The sequence below is a fragment of the Trachypithecus francoisi genome, unplaced genomic scaffold, assembly GCF_009764315.1.
Source record: "Trachypithecus francoisi isolate TF-2019V2 unplaced genomic scaffold, Tfra_2.0 Lachesis_group5, whole genome shotgun sequence".
NCBI classification, from domain to species: Eukaryota; Metazoa; Chordata; class Mammalia; order Primates; family Cercopithecidae; genus Trachypithecus; species Trachypithecus francoisi.
This window is the reverse complement of record NW_022681470.1, coordinates 8,344,676-8,364,042: the sequence shown is the minus strand read 5'-3', so window position 1 is coordinate 8,364,042 and position 19,367 is coordinate 8,344,676. Positions and strand designations below refer to the sequence as shown.

Below are 19,367 nucleotides of genomic sequence, written 5' to 3'. Positions count from 1 at the left end.
TGCTGCTAAAAGCACGGGATAATTTTCCCCACTACCCCTAAACACGGAATACCAGGCCCAGGATTTTGATAGGGTTGTGATAGAGACACCCTTCATTAAGGATTTCGGGGCATGTGCTTTCTTGGAAGTGGAGTTCCAACAGGTCATCATTCTCTCTCTTCCACACTGTTCTGGAACTCTTGATAATTTTTGGCTTGATATACACATACACATTTACTCTCAGTCACACACATGCAAGATCCTGATGCCCTTATTTTTTGTCAAATACATTATCTGAGTGGTAGGAAAGAATTAGTTTTAGGGCTATTTCCAGTAATTCGGTAAGATGAATACAACAATATACTGTTATAATAATTAATCACTTGAGAATTGAGGGATGCTATTTCCTAGATATTTAGTTCCAGTTAGATGCAGGCAAACTGAAGTCCTGTAGGGGAAAACTTTTTTATTCCCCTCAAAAAAATCCTGGGAGACCAAAGAATGTTCTCTAATGACTAGAAGAAATGGAGAAAATAGAGAGACCTCTTGTGTCCTGCTTTGTCACTCGAAATATCAAAGGCAGCTTTTGAGATTTGTTTTATAGACAGAAATAGGAAGAGGCATAACAATTGCATGACTAGTATCCTGATAGAATTGAACATTTATACATTTGAAATGTAGTTATTGTAACTGAAGTATAGACTTGGCCTGGTTTTGCAAAGCCCAGAGCTAAGAATGGTTTTTACATGTTCAAAGTTGCTCGAAACAAAATTAAACCAGTGAAAAATATGTGACAGAGACCTTACATGGCTCATAAAGCCTAAAATACTTTACATAGGCTCATAAAGCCTAAAACCCTTTACATAAAAAGTTTGATGGTATAGACTGATAAATCATTTCCAATTCTGGCTATATGAATGAATCTGTCACAGGATCATAGCACTGTGTTTATTCAGAAATCCTGAAAATATTTATTGATGCTTTTTATGTGCAAGTGGTCAAGTTTGCAAGATAGATGCTGGTCATCAGCAAGTTTACATTTCAGTGAGGAAGGTCAGCTTTAAGCAAATGATTGCAGAACCAATTAGATAAAATAATTAATTACCCAAAGAAATTATGAGGGGTTCCAAAAGAGCATGGAAGGGGATTACTGAAGACTTTTCTGGATAACAGTTGATCTAAATTTGAAGAAAGAATCTGCTGATTAGAAGGAGGAGCAATTGTGACCCCGGAAGGGACCCTAGAGATTTTCCATTTCCTCTGATGAAAGTTTATGAATGCAAAACAAGCTACAGAAATGTTTGAAATTAAAGAGCTAGGCCAGGCACGGTATTTCACGCCTGTCATCCCAGCAATTTGGGAGGCAAGGCGGGCGGATCATTTGAGGTCAGGAGTTCAAGACCAGCCTGACCAACATGGTGAAACCTCATCTCTACTAAAAATACAAAAAAATTAGCTGGGCGTGGTGGTGCATGCCTGTAGTCCCAGCTACTTGGGAGGCTGAGGCAGGAGAATCGCTTGAACCGGGGAGGCGAAGGTTGCAGTGAGCCAGACCATGCCACTGCACGAGTGACAGAGCGAGAGTCTATCTCAAAAAAAAAGTGTCAGAAATAAATTAAGGCCCATAGCTATGACTCTGCACTCTCGCTAACATTAGAACCAACTGACGACCTGTAGAAAACTGATGCCTGAGCCCTGCTTCCAGCAATTCTGTTCTCCCAGGTGATCCTCAGTTTCAGCCAAGATTGAGAACCCGTGGGCTAGGTGGACCCGGGCCCTCTAGGATCCTCAGCCAGTGTCTTATTTATTTATTTATTTATTTATTTTTGAGACAGAGTCTCGCTCTGTCACCAGGCTGGAGTGCAGTGGCACAATCTCGGCCCACTGCAAGCTCCGCCTCCCGGGTTCAAGTGATTCTCCTGCCTCAGCCTCCCGAGTAGCTGGGACTACAGGCGCCCGCCACCTCGCCCGGCTAATTTTTTTGTTTTTTTTTTTTTTTGATTTTTAGTAGAGACAGGGTTTCACCGTGTTAGCCAGGATGGTCTCGATCTCCTGACCTCGTGATCTGCCTGCCTTGGCCTCCCAAAGTGCTGGGATTACAGGCGTGAGCCACTGCACCCGGCCCAGTGTCTTCTTATTATGCCTCTCTTGCCTTTCTTTAGGGAAATAGTAAAAAAAAAAAAAAAAGTCCTTAAGTTCAGACCTATGCTAGTGTTATATTTCTGAGGAGCCTCTGAGAGAAGTGTGAATTTTTATCTCTTTTCTGGGTGACTTATTTTTATTTTGTTGGCCAGCTCTCTTCACTTCTTGTGGGTTGGTGCCTTTGCCTCCTGCCTCTTTGCCTCTTCATTCTCTGTCCCCGTCATGATGGACACTGTGAATGTCAGTCACTGATGTTTCCGAGTCTAAATGGCGGCACGCTGGGTTACGAACTGCTTCCTTCGAGAGCCATCTGTAATTAAATTCAAGGGGTTTAGCCTTTATATCCAATATTTATTTATTTATTTATTTATTTATTATTTTTTGAGACAGAGGTTCACTCTTGTTGCCCAGGCTGGAGCGCAATGGCGTGATCTCGGCTCACTGCAATCTCTACCTCCTGGTTTCAAGCGATTCTCCTGTCTCAGCCTTCTGAGTAGCTGGGATTATAGACACCCGCCACCACGCCTGGTTATTTATTTATTTATTTATCTGAGATGGAGTTTCGCTCTTGTTTCCCAGGCTAGAGTGCAATAGTGCGATCTCAGCTCACTGTAACCTCCGCCACCGAGGTTCAAGCGATTCTCCTGCCTCAGCCTCCGGAGTAGCTGGGATTACAGGTGCCTGCCACCACGCCTGGCTATTTTTTTGTATTTTTAGTGGAGACGGGGTTTTGCCATGTTGGCCAGGCTGGTCTTGAACTCCTAACCTCAGATGATCCACCCACCTCGGCCTCCCTAAGTGCTGGGATTACAGGCGTGAGCCACTGTGTCTGGCTTTGGATCCAAATTTAAATCCAAAATTGGATTTACCAATTAAATCCAAAAGGGAGCTGAGTGAGGTGGTATGTGCCAGTAGCTCTAGCTACTTGGGAGGCTGAGGCAGGACGATGGCTTGAGCCCAGGAGTTTGAGGTAAGCTTTGGCAACATAGTGAGACTTCATCTCTATTAAAGAAAAAAAAAACCAGCTGGTTGTGGTGGCTCACACCTATAAATCTAGCCACTCAGGAGGCTTAGGTGGGAGAATTGCTTGAGCCCAAGAGTTCAAGGCCAGCCTGAGCAACATAGCAAGACCTTATCTGAATTAAGAATCTTAGATGGAAACTGTATAGCCCATAACTTGGCCTGTTCTCTTTTGAGGCAGGAGGTATTTAGGGGGATGAGAGAGCAAAGCAGTTCTGCAGTTGTTTTATGTGGCAACTCTGGCCTCAGACTACAGAGCTTTCTCCTAGCTTGAGAGGCTCCTTTCTGTCAGTAGCCTTGGAAACGGTGTTGCTCCCTGGCAGTGTTTACCCAGCCGCTGTCCCCTGGCGAGTTCAGAGCCAGGTGATCGGCAGTGCTCCCTCTTAATGATTGTGTTTCATCTGCAGGGCGAACACTGTTGGAGAAGCTGTTCAGCCAGCAGGAGAACGGGCCTCCAGAAGAAGCAGAGAAGTTTTGCTCACGGATCATTGCCATGGGTCTTCTCCTTCCTTTTAGTGATTGCTTCAGGGAACCGTGTAATCAGAATGCCCAGACCAATGCAGCTTCGTTTGATGTAAGTAGGAGAATTCACTTCTGCCTGTGAGGCAGATTTGCTGTTGAAATAGCAACTACAATGTGTGTCTGCCCAGTCACCCTATAATTTAAAAACAACATGTGATGCAGGCATTTTTTTTCCTTAGCTGCTCAACAGCTCGGTATGTCTGTTTGTACACTAAAAAAAAAAAAAACTAGAGTATTAAGTACCTTTGCCAAACCTCCTTTTCTTAACAGATGGTCACTCAGGAGTTCTCTAGCCTGCTTTAATCAGCGATGATTTTAAAAATTGATTTCTAAATTATTTTTAATTGTGGTAAAATACGGATAACGTAAAATTTACCATAGTAACCATTTTTAAATGTACCGTTTAGCGGCATCAAATCCATTGATGTGGTTGTGCATCCACCACCACCATCCATCTTTAGAACTCTTTTTAATCATCCAAAATAAACCCTGTACCCATTAAACAATAACTCCCCATTCTCCTCTTTCCCCAAGCCCCTAGCAACCACCATTCTCCTTCTATCTCTATGAATCTGACTACGCTAGGCAGCTCATATAAGTGGAATCATGCAGTATTTTTCCTTTCTGTGGCTGGCTTATTTCACTTAGCCTCATGTCTTTGAGATTCATCCATGTTGGAGCATGTGTCAGAATTCCCTTCCTTTTTAAGGCTGAATAATATTTCATTGTAGGTATATGTCACATTTTGTTTCTCCACTCATCCATCCATGGACACTTGGCTTGTTTCCACCTTTTGCTATAATGCTGCTATGAATATGGGTTCATAATGAGTGAATAATGCCGCTGTGAACATGAGGTACAAATACCGCTTCAAGACTGTGGAATCAGCGATGATCCTAAAGTGGCTGTAAGTCAGTATTTATGACTTTGCTGGTCATAGGCATTGCTTCAGAAGCAGCTGCACTGGGCACGGCTATTCCTCCCAGCGGGCCGGAGGTTTCCATGGACCCCACAATGCTATTTCGGTGCGTTCCTAACTCATGTATGTGTGAAGTATGGACTGGAAGCAGCATCGTCTGCTTCATCCCCAGCTCCCATTCACCAAGAGGGTTCATAGTGTAGAACAGTAATTCACCAGGCATATTTACAGCACGAATATGAGCACAGCTGGATTCTCATTGTCGAGACAGAGTATTGCCAGTCATTCTCAGGTATGTGGTAGATGTGCGGCATTGGTTAGGATGAGTACCTCTCAAACCCAGATGTGTAAGAATTTTCACGTATGAAATTCTCATAGCTAAATTGAAGATTGGCCCACTTGTGCAGAGCCCAGGATTTTTATTTGAGGATAATGGTTTTTCTTTTTCTTTTACTCTTTTTTTTTTTCTTTTTTTTTTTGAGATGGAGCCTCACTTTGTTGCCCAAGCTGGAGTGCAGTGGCGCTATCTTGGCTCACTGCAACCTCTGCCTCCCAAGTTCAAGCAATTCTCCTGCCTCAGCCTCCTGAGTAGCTGGGATTACAGATGTGCACCACCATGCCCGGCTAATTTTTGTATTTTTAGTAGAGATGGAGTTTCACCATGTTGGTCAGGCTGTTCTCGAATTCCTGACCTTATGATCCACCCTCCTCAGCCTGCCAAACTGCTGGGATTACAGGCGTGAGCCACTGCGTCCGGCTATGGTTTTTCATCATATGGGTTATTTACTTTGTTTTGTTACTGCCAACGGTGCTCTCTTAGCCTTCTTCAATATATAGGAATGAAATAATGATGAGTTTTTTTTTTTTTTTTTTTTTAGTCTTGCTCTGCCGCCCAGGCTGGAGTGCAGTGGCCGGATCTCAGCTCACTGCAAGCTCCGCCTCCCGGGTTTACGCCATTCTCCTGCCTCAGCCTCCGGAGTAGCTGGGACTACAGGCACCCGCTATCTCGCCCGGCTAGTTTTTTGTATTCTTTTTAGTAGAGACGAGGTTTCACCGTGTTAGCCAGGATGGTCTCGATCTCCTGACCTCGTGATCCGCCCGTCTCGGCCTCCCAAAGTGCTGGGATTACAGGCTTGAGCCACCGCGCCCGGCAAATAATGATGAGTTTTAAAGACAATGAAAATGAGCCCTGGCTAAGGTCAAGATACGATAATAAATAATACAGTGTCTATATCTGTTCACTTTGCTTCCTCTTCTTTACCCATTACAGCCTGCAGTCTTCCTCAATCTTCCTTTAGTATTAGGGAAATAAATCACACAAAATATTCGGGGGTCTTCTTGATTCTTGATGCTTCCCATTTGAAAGAAAATTCCCCATGTTGTGCTGTGTGTGACTTGGGAAGTTTCCTTCCTGAGATTTGTTTGCAGTTTTCCTGCTGCAATTTTTAAAAATGACATTGCGGCTAATCACTACTAGGTAGATCTTTTTCTCTTATGGGAAAAATTGTGTAATTTAAATGTTTTCCTCCCTTCTCTTCTATGAGAGGTCTGTGTTATTGTAGAGGCAGAATGCTAGAATGATGGTGTGTTAAATGTTATAGAACTCAGTTCTAGAAGATATATTGATTTGGCAAGTTGGAACTATAATTAGTATAGTGCAGGCAAAGGCAAACACTGGCCGTGTCTAGCACTTGCTTTTGATTCAAACTGTTCCCAAGTTAACGACATTTTCCTCCCTTAAAGCCCAGAAGTGAACAGTCTTGCCAGTCAATAAATGTAAAATTGAATAAACAGGGGGTAATCCTGTTTCTTTCTCTCTCTCTCTCTCTTTTTTTAATCGACTAACCTGGTTGTCTCTTATACTCACCTCACTCCATCCTTGTGTTAGAGACTAGTAACTCTTCCCCGTCATCTTATTTTGGAGGGCAGCTGGGTGTGGCATCGAGTGTGAAAAACAAACAACAAAGGAATACAATGCCTTAATGTCGTGTGAAGGCTTTCCTCAGAATCGGGAATTTCTTTCCTTCAACTTGATGGGATTGCATTTTGTCTTCCTTTATTCACTGGCTCTGTAGGACCTCTCTACTCCCCCTTCAAAATGAACACAAAACAAAGAAAAAAACTGAAGATACTCTTGTATGAAATGTTATGCCCTATACTTAAATAGCAGCTCAGCAACAGAACTATGCGTTTATTGGATGCGTAGTCAAGGAGTTTCTTGAAAACCCGGAGAGGGTGACGATATAATGATACAGGGGGTTCTGAGGACTGGGGTGTCAATGAGGGATGGGGAAAAATGTGCTTATCTATGGGGAGAGAAATTTCCGATAATTAGTCTCTCTGCTGATTTCCAGAAAATAGCTGTTGGGAACATTTCTAACTAACAGTCCTCTTGAGATCAGTTGCCCTTCGAGACAGAACATGCTGTGGGAATAAGGTCATAACCGGCACCCTTCCTACCTCCCCACCTGCCCACTTTGTTCCCTTCCCTAATGGGATCCTCTCTCCCACCTCCCACTCCTCTCCCTTCTCATCTCTGCACTTACCTGTGCAATTACAGCAATAAAGATCTTCAGTTTGAGGCTCTTCACTGATGTAGTTTATGTATTAGCCTACTTGACTCAACCCTTCGGATTTTGTTTTATGTTATTTTATACTGTTTTAGGGCCTAACATTTTGCTTTATCGGGTGCTGTAGAAAGTATGAAAAACAATTGCACATTTTGTCTTACCTTTTAACATGACTAAGATGTCAAGAACTTTAAAAGACAAAGATGGCTTTGAGTGATCCTGTTAATTCATTCACAGATTTTTACCAAATATATTCATTCTAGAAGGCAGGTAGTGTTTTAGTGTCTGGGGATGTGTTAGTGAGCGAGAGAATGTGTTCTGTTGCAATGTGTGTCCTATTCAAAAGGGAGAGAGACAGATTTTGTAAAAATGCGTAGGCTAATGAATTGCTCTCAGATTCTAATAAGTGATATGAAGGAAAACAGGACTAACAGGATGGAGTGAGTGGCATGGGGTAGGATGAGCGCAGAGGGGAGCCCTGTGAGATGAGGTCTGTGGGAAGGCCATTCCAGGCAGCTCCCAGGACAAGTCCAAAGGGCATTGGAGGAGCACAAGCATGACTCAGAGGAAGCTGGAGATTCAAGAGATGAGGACAGCAAGGGCTCAGGCCATAGCATAGGTAGGGTCTGAAAAGCCATGGAAGGAATATGGCTTTTTTTTTTTTTGAGATAGTCTTGCTGATCAGAGGCATGATCTTGGCTCACTGCATCCTCTGCCTCCTGGGTTCAAGCAATTTCTGGCTAATTTTAGTATTTTTAGTAGAGACAGGGTTTCACCATGTTGACCAGGCTGGTTTTGAACTCCTGACCTCAAGTGATCTGCTACCTTGGCCTCCCAAAGTGCTAGAATTATAGGCGTGAGCCACCACACCTGGCTTTTTTTTTTTTTTTTTTTTTAATGGGAGCTTTTGGGAGGCTTTATGCAGGGGAAGAACGTATTTGTCTTATAATATTCTTTTGTGGATCACCTGGGCTGGTCTTGGTTTGTTTGTTGTGGTGGTGGTTGTTTTTGAGACAGGGTCTCACTCTGTTGCCCAGATTGGAGAGCAGTAGTGCAATCACAGCTCACTGCAGTCTTGACCTCCTGGGCTCAAGCGATCCTTCCACCTCACCCTTCCGAGTAGCTGGGACTACAGGCATGAGCCACTGTGCCCAGCTAATTTTTTAAGTTGTTGTTATAGACAGGGTCTCACTGTGTTGTCCCAAGTTGGTCTTGAACTCCTGGGGTCGAGCAGTCCTCCCGCCTTGGCCTCCCAAAGTGCTAGGATTATAGGCGTGAGCCACCATGCCCGGCCCCCAGCCTGCTCTTTGAATGTTTGGGTGTAGGCAGGTGCAGAAGTAGAAGCAGGAAGGCAGGTGGGATATCGCAGTAGTTTAGTTCTAGACGGTGGCAGTAACTTGGGGCAGGATGGTGACAGGGGAGATGAAGACCAGTTAGTAGGTTGGTGTGGATTCTGGAGGTATGGCTGATGGGACTTTTGGTGGGGTAGACATGGCAGCAAGAGAACACAAGGAAATCAAGGATGACTTCTTGGTTTGAAGTAGCTGGGTGGATGGTTATGCCATTCATGAAGTAGAGAAGACAGCTCCATTTTGGGAGGAGGACGGAAGGATAGAACTGCTAGCAAGAGAAAACAGGGATAATACTAATGCTTGCTACTTGGCAGATTGTATTGTTGACTTATAGATGATGGTATATTTCAGTGGTCTGAGGCTAGGCTTCTTTGTTTATTTGGAACCTATTTTAGTCATCTCTCTCATACCTTTTTCAAAATGACGTCCCTTTTTCTGGGTCATATGCATGTTTTCCAGCCAACCACACTTATCTTACATAATTGTTGATTATTCATTAACAAGCTCTTCTAGGATTTCTTTAATCCTAACTGTGGCAGATATTATATGATCCGCTTACATCACCAAGAGTTAAGCAAGTTTACTTGACCCAGGCATTTTTGCAGGTGTAGGTGGTTCTAAATCTACTTAATCCTTCATGAGCTTATGTTTAAACGTCTGCCTAGCAGGATATTTTTGGATGCATGTTTTTGGTTGCTGGACTTGTTTGGGTTTGGCAGATCTGCTGATTTTGCCAAACATGTGGTGATCCCATGCTCACCAGATGGGCAAGAGCTCTTTGATACATATGTAAATGGACATCGGTTTGGATGAATGTGTGAGTGAAGCTAAAATTAAAGACAAGGAAGACATAAAAATTCGGGTTACAAAGAAACCCAAGAAACAAGATTTTTGAACCTGTTGAAAGATGAAGTAATTAATCAAAACCAATAGCAGCCAGTCCTAGAAAACTAATGAAATACATTCTACTCATTGTCACCATAGACAAAAAGAAGACTTAAGTGGACAAACAAATTATTATTTGCATTTGAAATCATTATTTTTTTTTCTTTCTTGAGACAGGGTCTCACCCTGCTGCCCAGGCTGGAGTACAGTGGTACGATCTTGGCTTACTGCAACCTCCGCCTCTTGGGTTTAAGGGATTCTCCTACCTCAGCCTCCTGAGTAGCTGGGATTATAGGCATGTGCCACCACACCCAGCTAATTTTTGTATTTTTAGTAGAGATGGGGTTTCACCATGTTGGCCAGGCTGGTCTTGAACTCCTGACCTCAGGTGATCCACCTGCCTTGGTCTTCCAAAGTGCAGAGATTATAGGTGTGAGCCACCTAGCCTGGCCTTGAATTCATTTTTTTTTTTTTTCCAGAGCAGGAAAAACATTTTGATGCTATTTAGCCAAGCCCACACAGATCATTTCCTGAGAAGCAACAAAAAGCTTGCCACGTCTTTCAGCTCTAAGAAAATATATACACACATATATATTTTTTGCTGTATATTTATTTTTGAAACATTGTATACCGTATCAACTCTCAAAGTTGTTTGTATTTTAAAGGTGGTATTAAAATGATACTTAATTTTTTCAGACCAACTTTAACAGTTATTTTATCTGATTATTTTGTTTACCAAAATTTACATAAGCTGTGTGGACTTGCTGTATGTTAATGCCTGCTGATGCCTTTTTTGTTTTGTTTTTGAGATGGAGTCTCTGTCACCCAGGCTGGAGTACAGGGGCATGATCTCGGCTCACTGCAACCTCTGCCTCCCAGGTTCATGTGATTCTCCTATCTCAGTCTCCTGAGTGGCTGGGACTACAGGCACATAGCACGATGGCCAGCTAATTTTTGTATTTTTAGTAGGGATCGGGTTTGGCCACATTGCCCAAGCTGGTCTTGAACTCCTGACCTCAAGTGATCCGCCCACCTTAGCCTCCCAAAGTGCTGGGATTATAGGTGTGAGACAACATGCCCTAGCCACTGTTATTGACACTGCTCTTGCCTTCTGGCGGTCACTTGTGAGAATGTAGCTCCTTGTCTCTCCCTCTTCCTTCTGATATAATTTATATTGCTATTTCGAGTTTCTCTTTCATAACACTTCTTTGAATTTTAAATAATATGCTTATGATTTTTGCCATTGTTTCATCAAATTCAGATCGTATCTCTTGCCACCCCACCCACCATGTAATAGTCACATTATTCGTGTCTCCACTTTCCCCTTCATTTAGTCTGAGCCCTGTCTACCTCCCAGCTTCTACCAGATACACTTTTATGTTTAGGGTGTACTTTTAAGGTTAATAGTTTATCTATAAGTTGGAAGACATATGGATGCTGTGTAACTGTTGCACTGCAGAGGCAGATAGCATATTCTGATTTTGTTTCCTTTTCAGTATTCCAATATCACAACCCCCAGGCCATTTGAACAAGGATTTCCCTGGGTTAAGTTCAAGAGATTTGTGTGTGTGTGTGTGTGTGTGTGTGTGTTGTTTATTTATTTATTTTTGAGACAGAGTCTCACTCACTCACCCAGGCTACAGTGCAATAGTGCCCTCTTGGCTCCCTGAAACCTTCGCCTCCTGGGTTCAAGCAATTCTCCTGCCTCACCCTACTGAGTAGCTGGGATTACAGGCGGATACTACCACGCCCGGCTAATTTTTTGTATTTTTAGTAGAAACAGGGTTTCACCATGTTGGCCAGGCTGGTCTCTTACTGGTGACCCCAAGAGATCCACCTGCCTCAGCCTTCCAAAATGCTGGGAGTACAGGCATGAGCCACCGCACCTGGCTGAAGTCTATGTTTTGAGTAAACAATCACTTGCTCAAAAGTATCCCATATTTAGTTTAGTTTACATTTGGTTTATCCTTTTCTTATACAGAGAACTCCCATCCAGCACGATGAAGTTTTTGACTGCCTCTTATTTTCTTTTTTGGGTGAAGAAACCTAACTTTTCCCCCTGTATTCTCAGTATTTTTTATTTTTCAGTTCATTCTTGCCATTTCATGGAATTCTTAAATTCTTTGTCTTCTAATTTAGATTGGGTTCTTCATATTTAATCATGATTTCCACTTTTTTTTCTCAGCTCCCCCTTTCCCTTCCGACACCTACCACCCAACCCCCTGCCCTGTTACTGGGAACACAAAGATGAAAAGAAAGCTTCTATCCTGAACTGGCTTACGGTCCACTTTAAATAAATAAACACATGGAAATGAATTATTGGAGCTTAGTGGATGAAGTGGGCTCCATAGTCAAAGTGTCTGGGATTTCTCAGCTATGGTGCAAACTTAGGTAAATGCCTGGATTTCTCAAAGTTTGCTTCTTCTTGGGTAAAATGAGGAATAAATATAGTAGTTGCTGAGTGAGAGGAAAGTATAAATACGAATAAAGCATTTTGCACACTACAGGCACATAGTAAGTGTTCAACACCCTTTGGCTCTCACCACAGGTCATAATCGTGTTTAGGCTCTAGGTGGAGATATTTATAGTACAGGGACCAAAGGGGAAGGTTTGTAACTGGGTCTCCTTGGTAACTCAGGAGACAATAGCTGGGGCAAGACTTGAGGAATGAGTAGGAGTTAGCTGCAGGGAGCAGCCATGAAAGAAGTCTGTAGGTCGGGCATGGTGGCTCACATGCCTGTATTCCCAGAACTTTGGGAGGCTGAGGCGGGTGGATCACCTGAGGTCAGGAGTTTGAGATCAGTCTGACCAACATGGTGAAACCCTGCCTCTTCTAAACATACAAAATTAGCTGTGTGTCTTGGCACATGCCTGTAATCCCAGCTCAGGAGGCTGAGGCAGGAGAATCGCTTGAACCCAGGAGGCGGAGGTTGCAGTGAGCCAAGATCACACCACTGCACTCCAGCCTGGGCAACAGAGCGAGACTCTGTCTCAAAAAAAAAAAAAAAAAAAAGTCAGTATACTGGGCAATACTTAGAAAGGCACGGGGGTGCATGTGAGCACAGTTCCTAAGTATTTCTGGAGTATAAATTGGGAGAATGATGAATAGAAAGGAGACCAGGAATGTAAACAAAGACAACCTGGGTGTGCTTTTGAATAATTTTGAGTAGTTAAGCCATAAACAGATTGGCATTTATAAAATATCACTCTGGTGGCAGGATGGAGAATGGATTAAAGAAAACTAAAATTAGCATCTGGGTGATCAGAAGAGTGTCTAAACTGAAACAGAGGCTGTGGGGTTGGAAAGAGTCAGATACAGGGAATCTTTAGGATTTAGAATTGACAGGACTTGCCATTTGATTGGATGTGAGGCAGTGGAGTAGATGATTTCTTTGAGTTTCTGGTTCACATTTCTGGGGTACTCTACTAAAGACTTAGAATACTAAAGAGGAAACAGGTTTCAGAGAGAATAATCATTCTCTTTTGACATCTAGAATTTGTGATTATTTGGGACTTTACGGCGGCTATTCCTTAAGGGCAAGGGAACTGATATTGCTAATCCACTTGGCCTCCAAAAGTGACGGGATTACAGGAAGAGTCAGCCTTGAGAAGCAGAGAGAGGACCATGTGGTAAAGTCCTTGACATGTGAAGCCTATACCAAGGAGGTTTGTCAGGGTCTGTGATGAAGAGGGGTAGATGAGATGATACGGGCTTCCGAAGTGGAGCGGGTTATGCTCGGGATGGACGTGGAATACTCTCCAGATGATTTTGGAGGGCTGGATTAGAAGGTCACGGTGTGAGGGAGGATTGGGAAAATCACCTTTCAGGTTCCGTCATCACTTGGCTTCGATGATCACATTGGCCTTTTCATTAGCTTCTTGGGTTTGCCTGTTACTGGTTTGCAGTCCAGTCTCCTCAGTCTTGTCTAGTGGTTCTCAATCCAGGGTTATGTTGCCCTACAGAGGACATTTGCCAACGTCCAAAGACATTTGGGGTTGTCACAGTGGGGAGAGGGGTGCAACTGGCTTCTAGCAGGTAGAGACTGGGGCACTGCCAAGCATTCCAAATGCACAAGACATCTCCCTCTTTCCCCCAACAAAGAATTACCCAGTGCAAAATGTCAGTAGTGCCAGGGTTGAGAAATCTAGTGATATATGTCTGATCATGTTGTTTTACTTTATTTTTTGAGACAGGCTGGAGTGCAGTTATGTGATCACAGCTCACTGCCTGCCTTAACCTCCTGGGCTCAAGCGTTCCTCCCACCTCAGCCTCCCAAATAGCTGGGATTACAGGCACATGCCATCATGACCAGCTAGTTTTTTATTTTTAATTTTTTTTTTTAGAGAGACAGGGTGTCCTTATGTGGCCAAGGCTGGTCTTGATCTCCTGGGCTCAAGTGAGCCTACTGCCTTGGCCTCCCAAAGTGACAGGATTACAGGCATGAGACACCACACCTGGCCTTGTCAGTTTAGTTGTTTCTCTGTCAGAATAAACTCCAGCTTCTTTGGATCTCCATGGTCTTCCTTCTGCCTTTCAAAACTTTCCCACTTCTACCGCTCCTGACCCACTTTCCTTTCCAGACTCTTGCGTCAGGCTGAAGTGTTGTTGATTTTCCTAATTGTCCATGTTTTCTCTCACTTCTGGGGCTCTGTGGACACCACTACTTCTGCTCTTCACTGTTACTTCCCAGTTAGGCTCCACTCTTTCTCATAGGATGCTATTCAGAGTTAGATGCCATTCCCTCCCAGACATCTTCTTTAGCCATCTCAGTCTGCATTTTCTCTCTCAAAGGATATGTTACACATATTATAATTGGCTATTTACCCTGTAATCCCTGGATGCAAATTAAATATTGTGTGAAGGTTCCTTGAACAATATAATGCTGTGTCCTTGTGTTTACCTGACAGATCTCCCCAGAGTAGTTAGGAGCGGACTCTAGTTCTAGACTCGATTCTTATCCCATCTCCTCCACATACTTAAGAGGTGAGAACATTTACCCAAGGTCACATTAATATTTTTCATGTCTAATAATCCCTGGAGTTGTTTTGAAGATTAAACGAGATTAATTTATAAGGCATTTAGCACAATGTCTAGCACATCACAAATGCTAGGTAATTATTAGTGATTGGTATTTAATATTATTGTCCTTCAAGTTCTTGTTGCAGAATCAGGCATAACTGTTTAATAAATATGCCTTGATTTTGTAAAGAAGAGAGCTGTAGGAAAGCTATGATGACTGCAGTGAGGAGGAACTGGAGAATCTATTCATTGAATTGTCTTGAATGATCAAAGGTTGCCTATATTTGATAATCTTGAAAACACTTGGGCTGGGTGCGGTGACTCACACCTGTAATCCCAGCATTTTGGGAGGCTGAGGCAGGAGGATCACTTGAGCACAGGAGTATGAGACCAGCCTGGGCCACATAGAGAGACTCTGTCTTTACAAAAAATTTAAAAAATTAGCCAGGTGTGGTGGTGCACACGTGTAGTCCCAGCTGTCGGAGAGGCTGAGGTGGGAGGATCACTTGAGCCTGGGAGGTTGAGGCTTCAATGAACTGTGATTGCACCACTGCACTTAAACCTGGGCAATAGAGTGAGACCTTGTCTCACCAAGAAACAAAAAACAGTGACAATAACAAAAAAAGAGAGAGAGAAAAGAAAACACTTGGAGAGGGAGAAGATGGGAGAAGGGATGGGACATGGGTCTGTTCTGGAATTAGTCTGGGAGTTGACTCTGTATTGGATCTCTGCTTCTGGGCTTATTGCCATCCTCCTTTCTCAATTCATTTTACTTAATTTTACTGCTATAATTACCACATTCCTTCACCAACCCTCATGCCCCCATATCTTTCTGGATGAGTGAAAGGGAAATGGAAAGAGTAGGGAAAGCTATGGGGAGGTAACTGCAAATTGTGAAGGGAAATCTGTCGTGCCCACTTGGTGTTAAGTTCATGACCATTCCGTAGTGACTCCGTGCTTTCCCTAGGTCAGTCTGTAGAAGTATTACACTTGAATATTGACATATGATGTACTTATTTAGCTCTCTGTGTGTATATGTGCAAGTGTCTGGCATACTTGACAGACAATGTGGCATGAAAGAACAAAGCATTTTGCTTTCCCTAGCACCTCACCAAAGAATAGGGACCTCCATTTCATCTAGAATTCCTAAGACAGGGAGGAACCAGAGAGGGCTGGAGATTGTTTTGCTACACAACATTGCTCTTCTCTTTCAAAGAGTTCGTTTTATTTTCTTGATTGGATAATTTCTTGTGGGATAAAATCATTGATGGGACCAGTCAATACATATAAACAGGAAGAAATCTGCTTACTAAGTTTTCTCTGAGGGAGATTTTCCAATCCAATATTACTTTTTAGTTACAAAGTTGATTTATTTCATAAAGAATATAGTAAGTGGATATGTATCAAGAAGTTCCTACTTGATTTCTTTCTTTGCAGGCTGTGCACTTGTTATATGGTTTGAAAAAAAATTGCCTTGGATGGGCAACTTTTCCTTACCACAGTATTGATTGTATAGTGGGTCAAGTTATGTCCCCTCAAATTATGTCCCCTGTGTTTGTAGTCAGATAGTTCAGTGTGAAGTAGAAGGCTTTTAACATATATTTTTAAAATTATTAATTATCTGGACTCTATCATTTTAGAAAGAACTTTGTCATGCTTCTTTTCTTTTCTTCTTTTTTTTTTTTTTGAGATGGAGTCTCACCCTGTCACCCAGTTGGAGTGCAGTGGTGCGATCTAGGCTCACTGCAGCCTCCGCCTCCTGGGTTCAAGCGATTCTCGTGCCTCAGCCTTCCACGTAGCTGGGACTACAGGTGCATGTCACCATGCACAGCTAATTTTTGTATTTTTGGTAGAGACGGGGTTTTACCATGTTGGCCAGAGGGCCTTGAACTCCTGACCTCAGGTGATCTGCCCACCCTGGCCTCCCAAAGTGCTTGGTTTACAGGCGTGAGCCACTGTGCCTGGCCATGTTTCTTTTCTTTTTTTTTTTAATTGATTTGTGGTAATTTGTCCCCAGTTACTACTCAGTGAATGTGTGTATGACTGGATCCTGTAGTAATCAGTATCCAAGTTTTTATACATATGCGTTTAAGCATATGTATTTTTAGGTGCGGTTGGAGATTATTATGTTTAAGCCTATTTTGAGATTATTTTATTTTTCTGATCCAATACATAATTTAATAAATTGCTAATATGTGTTGCCATTTATGTATCTTATTTCAGAGGGCAAAACGGGTGATGTTTTTCCCCTGTAATGCTCAATTCAAGCACATTGTTGCAAAAGTAGTAATGGTAATTATTGTTATTCTCCTCACCATGAAGTTTTCTGAGCTCAGAGGAAATGGCGCCAGTCAGTAGTTTCCTGGATTTTAGCATGCCTCCCAACAGTAAAGGTAGTTGAAACTTAGAAAAATAGATTTTTAAAAAACACATTCATGGCAATCACGCTTTTTAAGACAATGACAAACTTTCTTCCTGATTGGTTTTTCCTCCTTTAAGAGGATTATGCTGTTTTAGATATCCATTTTGACTTTCACAACTGGTACTTTTTTTTTTTTAATCACCAGTTTGGCAAACAGTGTTGGGTGACTCAGAATTCATTTTGAATTTGTATGATGGACTTTTATTAAAAAGGGTAACTCAGCTCAACTTTTCTGTCATGATTTTCTTTTCTTGTCCTTCTCCTGTAGATGCACTGAATATTAATTAGTTCTATTGATGTGACTTGTATTTCTTCTGACCTCCTTTTCCTTTTCTCAAGAGCCAGAAGGAGTATAAAATTGGGAATCCGGCCCCGTGCGGTGGCTCACGCCTGTAATCCCAGCACTTTGGGAGGCCGAGGCAGGTGGAGCACGAGGTCAGGAGTTTGAGACCAGCCTGACCAACATGGTGAAACCCCGTCTCTACTAAAAATACAAACATTAGCTGGGCATGGTGTGGGCGCCTCTAATCCTAGCTACTAGGGAGGCTGAGGTAGGAGAATCGCTTGAACCCAAGAGGCGGACACTGCAGTGCCACTGCACTCCAGCCTGGGTGACAAAGTGAGACTCCATCTCAAAAAAAAAAAAAAAAAAAAAGATGGGACTCTATGGCAAAGTGAAGCGATCCTATACTGAGAAAACGTCACTTAATTCAGGAGCTTAAAGAGTTTTTTTTTGTTTTGTTTTGTGTTTTGTTCTTTTTTTTTAGATCCTCTCAATTTGTACTGGACTTTGGAAATCTGAAAGAAGATTTATTCTCCTGTGATTACCTTTACTGTCTAGATCGGGGTTGGCAAATTTTTCTGTAAAGGGCCAGATAGAAAATATTTTAGGCTTTAGTAAATATTTTACAGTACCTGTCACAACTACTCAGCTGCAGTGTTGTGGTGTAAAAGCAGCAATGGACGATATGCCATGAATAAGCAAGGCTGTGTTTCCTAATACAACTTTGTATTACAAAATGGAGCAGCTGGCCACGTTTGGCTGGCAGACTGAGGTTGGCTGGCCCCTGCTGTACACTCATGTAATATACAGCTAGTGAATTTATTCTGTGAGCTTTTCTTTCTGTCTCTAACCATGTATGGTCACCAGCCAGTCACACAATATTTATGGAATTTTTCTATGAAAAATATAGAGCCTTTTCTTGTTCTTGTGTAGCTGACTGTGGAAAGGGGCTACTGGGTGAACAGACACAGCGAGTGGTATAGTCGTTGATAAAGGGTGATAGAGGAGTTTTGAGGTTTTGAGTGGTCAAGTATGCCCAGAACCTGGAGGCCCAGTGTAGAGGAGGAGGGACAGAAGAGACGTCTTAACAAAGGGTGCTGTGGCCAGGGGTGGTAGTTCACACCTGTAATCCCAACACTTTGGGAGGCCAAGGGGTGGATTGCTTGAGGTCAGGAGTTTGAGACCAGCCTGGCCAACATGGTGAAACCTTGTCTGTACTAAAAATACAAAAATTAGCTGGGTGCAGTTGTGTGCGCTGAGGCAGGAGAATTGCTTGAATCCGGGAGGAAGAGGTTGCAGTGAGCTGAGATTGTACCACTGCACTCCAGCCTGGGCGACAGAGCAAGACTCCATCTCAAAAAAAAAAAAAAAAAAAAACGAAAGAAAAGAAAAAAGAAAGGAGAAATGCTGCCTGGGACCCAGAGGCCATTTGTGAAGACTTCTGGAAGAAGCGTTTAAGAAGTGAACCCTGTCTCGGAGAGCCGCTGGAGGGCGTTAGGTGTAGGAGTATAATGTGGTCAGTTGCATGTTTTAGAGAGAGCATTCTGGGTGTTAGAGGATTGTGCACTGAGAGGTGTGCTGTGTTTGTGGTTAGGATGCTGGAAGACTGAGGAAACTGTTGCAGCAATCCGGGAGAGACAGAATGCCTTCAAGAAGCTATGAAGGAGTTAGGTAGTAGAAAGTCCTTTTATTTTTAAAAAGTATTACATGTGGGTGGAGCACGGTGGCTCATGGCTGTAATCCTAGCACTTTGGGAGGCCGAGGCAGGCAGATCACTTGAGGTCAGCAGTTTAAGACCAGCCTGGCCCAATTGGTGAAACACCATCTCTACTAAAAAAAAAAAAAAAAAAAAAAATACAAAAATTAGTCAGGCATGGTGATGCATGCCTGTAGTCCCAGCTACTTGGGAGGCTGAGGCAAGAGAATCGCTTGAACCCGGGAGCTGGTGGTTGCAGTGAGCCAAGATTGTGTCACTGCACTTCAGCCTGGGCAAGAGAGTGAGACTCTGTCTCAAAACAAACAAACAAACAAAAAATCACATATGGACAATTTTTTCCCCCTTTTAAAAGACTTCCAAGTATCCAGGGAGTTGCACTAGTGCAAGAATCAGAGCTTTTCCTTTAACAAATCATACATCTTAATTTTCTTTTCATAATACCATAATAGTTAATTAATAAAATAATCTCATTTATATTTGGGAAAGAAATTTGGTATAAAAAAAGGCAGATTCTAATTATGCTTGGATTAATATTG

General features: G+C 42.7%; 1 protein-coding gene across 2 annotated transcripts in view; it reads left to right on the top strand.

Moving 5' to 3' along the window:
• Positions 1-19,367, top strand: part of FMN2 (formin 2) — a 403,023-nt gene that overhangs the window by 28,972 nt on the left and 354,684 nt on the right. For both annotated transcript variants that reach the window (XM_033196220.1, XM_033196221.1), the window contains exon 2: positions 3,549-3,715. In XM_033196220.1, coding sequence (XP_033052111.1) covers positions 3,549-3,715 — 167 coding nt within the window. The remainder of the gene's footprint in view (positions 1-3,548; positions 3,716-19,367) is intronic.